General features: G+C 41.3%; 1 protein-coding gene across 1 annotated transcript in view; it reads left to right on the top strand.

Annotated features, from left to right (window-relative positions):
- Positions 1–3,756, top strand: part of LOC118340735 (gamma-aminobutyric acid receptor subunit rho-2-like) — a 16,851-nt gene that overhangs the window by 9,794 nt on the left and 3,301 nt on the right. The window contains 3 exon segments of the mRNA XM_035678860.1: positions 1,213–1,436; positions 1,558–1,640; positions 2,317–2,497. Of these exon segments, the coding sequence (XP_035534753.1) occupies positions 1,213–1,436; positions 1,558–1,640; positions 2,317–2,497 (488 nt within the window).

A 3,756-nucleotide genomic window follows, 5' to 3' on the forward strand; every position in this document is an offset into this window, starting at 1 on the left:
AGAGATTCTTGTATATTATCTTTATATTATATAATGTTGTATTACCACCAGGTGGCAGTTGTAGATCGCAGCAATAGTAGTATGAAATGTAATATAGGCACAGGTGCAACAGGATCTAATCACGTGAGGCGAGCAGTCACCAATCACGAACTGTATGCTCAGACACCAGTATCATATGACCATGTTGTTTGAAAACAGAAGTAATGTAAGCTAAAAAAGGCATGTTAACATTTAGGAGGATCTATTTCAGGAATGAAAAATATCCATAGGTAATGTTTCAATTAGTTATAATCACGAAAATGAATTGTGTTTACTTAGAATGAATCAATGAGACAGAAAACTGACTAATAATGTCAGCCACACATTATTGAATTAAACATCATTGTAGCTATAAACTAATTCGAACCTATTCATTAGGATTATATTGAGTAATTTTTTAAGCCCCTGATGGGACAAACCAATCCAAACACTTGCTCTAGATAGGGGCATTCACACCTTCCATGTGTTTCACGGACACTGTGATTTCGCCTTAGCATTTAGAAGGTGAGGGTAAAGTGAGGGAGTTGCAACCTGCACAAAATTCTACTCACTGGCCCTTTAAGAGATTTAGCTATCAAGGTCATCAAGTTGTCAAAGTTTGAAACAGCTAATATGCTGTCAGATAAAAATGTTCAAGGACACAGGCTTAATATCACACTTGAAAACATGTCTCATTAGTAAACTTACAACACATTACACTTATTAGTCATTGGAGATATTCAGACATGCCCCTGATCTCATTTTACGCAACATCAAAGGTTCTTTTATGGTGGGTGCCAAGAGTACAATGTGCTTCTGGAGCCATTATTCCAAACTGATCTGGTCTTATGTAATGCCATAAGGAGAATGGGATAGAGGATGATCTCCTGTGGCAGGGGGGAGTAGTGCAGTCACAGGTCCACTCCTGCCTGCATAGCAACAGGAGGAAGGAGGCGAGAAGACAAGGGTAATCTAGGACCAGTGGAAGCTGTCGACAGTGCTTAGTTAACATATGTTCAGCACTTCTCTTGACCGTGTATGTTTAGTCATAAACAACCCATATAATCCAGCAGCCACGAGCTGCAGCAGTGTAATCCCAGAGGAATTCAATAAACCAGAGGGAGCAAGTAAGTAGAATCGTCGTAGTGAGACTTAATCCAGAGCTGATTCTGTACCCTCCCCCTACTGCCTCAGGACTTCACCATGACCCTGTATCTAAGGCACTACTGGAAGGACGAGAGGCTGGCTTTCCCAAGCTCCACCAACAAGAGCATGACCTTTGATGGCCGCCTGGTGAAGAAAATCTGGGTCCCTGATGTGTTCTTTGTCCACTCCAAGAGGTCTTTCATCCATGACACCACTACTGACAACATCATGTTGCGGGTCTTCCCAGATGGTCACGTCCTGTACAGCCTGAGGTGAGGACAGGAAGCAACCCCCCACGCACACATACCTACCCTCACTATGTTTTGAGTTGGTAGGCCTTGATGTTGCATGCTTAGAGCTGATGCCGTTTACACTCTGCTTTTAATTCCCCAGGGTTACAGTCACTGCTGCGTGCAACATGGATTTCAGTCGTTTCCCTTTGGACTCGCAGACTTGCACGCTGGAGCTGGAGAGCTGTAAGTATTCATGGGCCCTGAATTTTTCAGTCGCTGTTAAGCTACCGTCAATGAACTGAAACATCCTGCACAGACATTTTCCATTCTAGCCCCTTTAAGGGCACTATCCTTCCCATTTCTGGAAGGCTTTTAATTTGAATAAAATTTTAAAAACTGCCTTCCAGTTCTTCCAGTTCATCTGTCACCTGTCATTGAGGTTTGCAGAGATTTTTCAATTTCTTGAGGACACTAGGCTTCAATTGAGATGTCAATTATGACGTGAAACCCCCTTTTTATAGCTTCACAATTAATTAAAGAAAAATGAACACTTGAACATACATCAGCGGGATAACAACTACCTAAAATGACAGAAACCATCTTTGGGAAAAATTTATTTGACATGATTTTTTTGTTTCTCCGAGGGGGGCAGGGTTTATGACCAATTTTCCAACCAGCCACCAGGGGGCAATCAAACTATTTTGGCTTCACGTTTGGGGGATACCCATGTACAGTATATCCATACATATTTAAAGCATTATTTTTTAGCCAGCCTTTATTAGCGATTGTCTTTTATTTGTTTGGATATCATTCAAACTCAGCCATCAGTTGAATACAGTTTTAAAAGGGATCCAACTACTGCTGCTGATACTAAAACCAGTCCAACTTGTTACTTCCACTAATGCTTTATCTCCCTCAGACGCTTACACGGATGAAGACCTGATGCTGTACTGGAAAAGCGGTGATGAGTCGCTGAGCACTGATGACAGGATTTCTCTGTCTCAGTTCCTCATCCAGAAGTTTCACACTACCTCCAGACTGGCTTTCTACAGCAGCACAGGTAGACAAATGCTGAGTGGAGTTTGGCATAGATATTATACATGGAAAATAGAATGGAGTAATGTGATTGATTAATATAAACAGAAATGGAAAAAACCTTAATGTGACTCCTGCATTTTCTTAAGGCCCCGTATTGTCGAGGGGCCTGTGTCAAAATCTACCTTAATACCATTAATATTTCAGTTGACATTATGTTTACATGGTGCATATTTTAAAATAAATTCACGTTTTATCAACCATAGTTGGAGAACGCTTGTGCAATCATTAGGGACCCTCAGTTTACTTGTTGTCCTGAGGCCTGCTGGCGGATTAATCAGGCCCTGATATTGCAGTGTCAGAAGTAATCTAATCTCCATAAACAGATATCTGCAGATGAGTGCAAAATCTGCAGGCAAGGGACCAAGATTCTGGCATTGAAAGTTATGGTTTCTGCAGTCCAAGTAGTATTGACCAATCATGTTTGAGTAGGCTTTGGTTGCAGGTAAACAGTCGCATTGGCTGAAATGCAATCTCAGAAACCCATCGGCTATTGTCTGACAAAAGATTAATCAGATATCTGTTTATAGAGATTAGCTGAAAGGTATCTTTCTCGTCATTCCTGCGTATCAAATTGCTAATCGGACTGCGGAGATGGTCCTAGCCTGGATATCCATTATCGGTTCACCAGATATCTACCGGCCAGAAGCCCCAAAACATTGGCTGTTGCCCCCAGAGGCTAAATCGTCGTCGAACGACAGCCGATGGATTCCAAGACTGGAAGTAATCGAATTGGCTGAGTTGAACGACAGTGATGCAAGCCAAAGAACCACAAAGCAAGACAGGCGAGGCACATTATAGCACATTTCATACACAAAGGCAAGTGCTTAATGCATTAAAAGAAATTAAAAAGATTAAAATAAGTTGAGGAAAGTTTTCTGCTGTTTTGTTGTTTGGTTAGCAGGGGTTTCATAAGGTTAAAGATGTTTTTTGGTCCTAAACTGAAGTAAATTTTTCAAGCTGAAGTACTTTCAACTCTACTGAATGACACATTGGAAGCAGGGCTGTACAATTCGGGTCGTGTCTTGATCTTGAGACATTTTTCTCGTACTTGTCTCCATCTCAAGAGGTCTTGACTCCCGCCTAGGATTTGGGGTGATTTTTTTCTTCCTCTGTGTAAGGAGGATGACTGTTTTGAATGAGCTCGAGTAGTTTTAAGATTGTCAAGGATTTGAAATCCTTGCCAGCATTGCCAATGTTTGACACTTCTGCCCTCATTTAAACCGCAGTAGGTAACTTATATGAAAATAACCTTTTGTCATAT

The sequence above is a fragment of the Morone saxatilis genome, unplaced genomic scaffold, assembly GCF_004916995.1.
Source record: "Morone saxatilis isolate NCDOM2014 unplaced genomic scaffold, NCSU_SB_2.0 Contig7, whole genome shotgun sequence".
In the NCBI taxonomy this organism is placed as follows: domain Eukaryota; kingdom Metazoa; phylum Chordata; class Actinopteri; family Moronidae; genus Morone; species Morone saxatilis.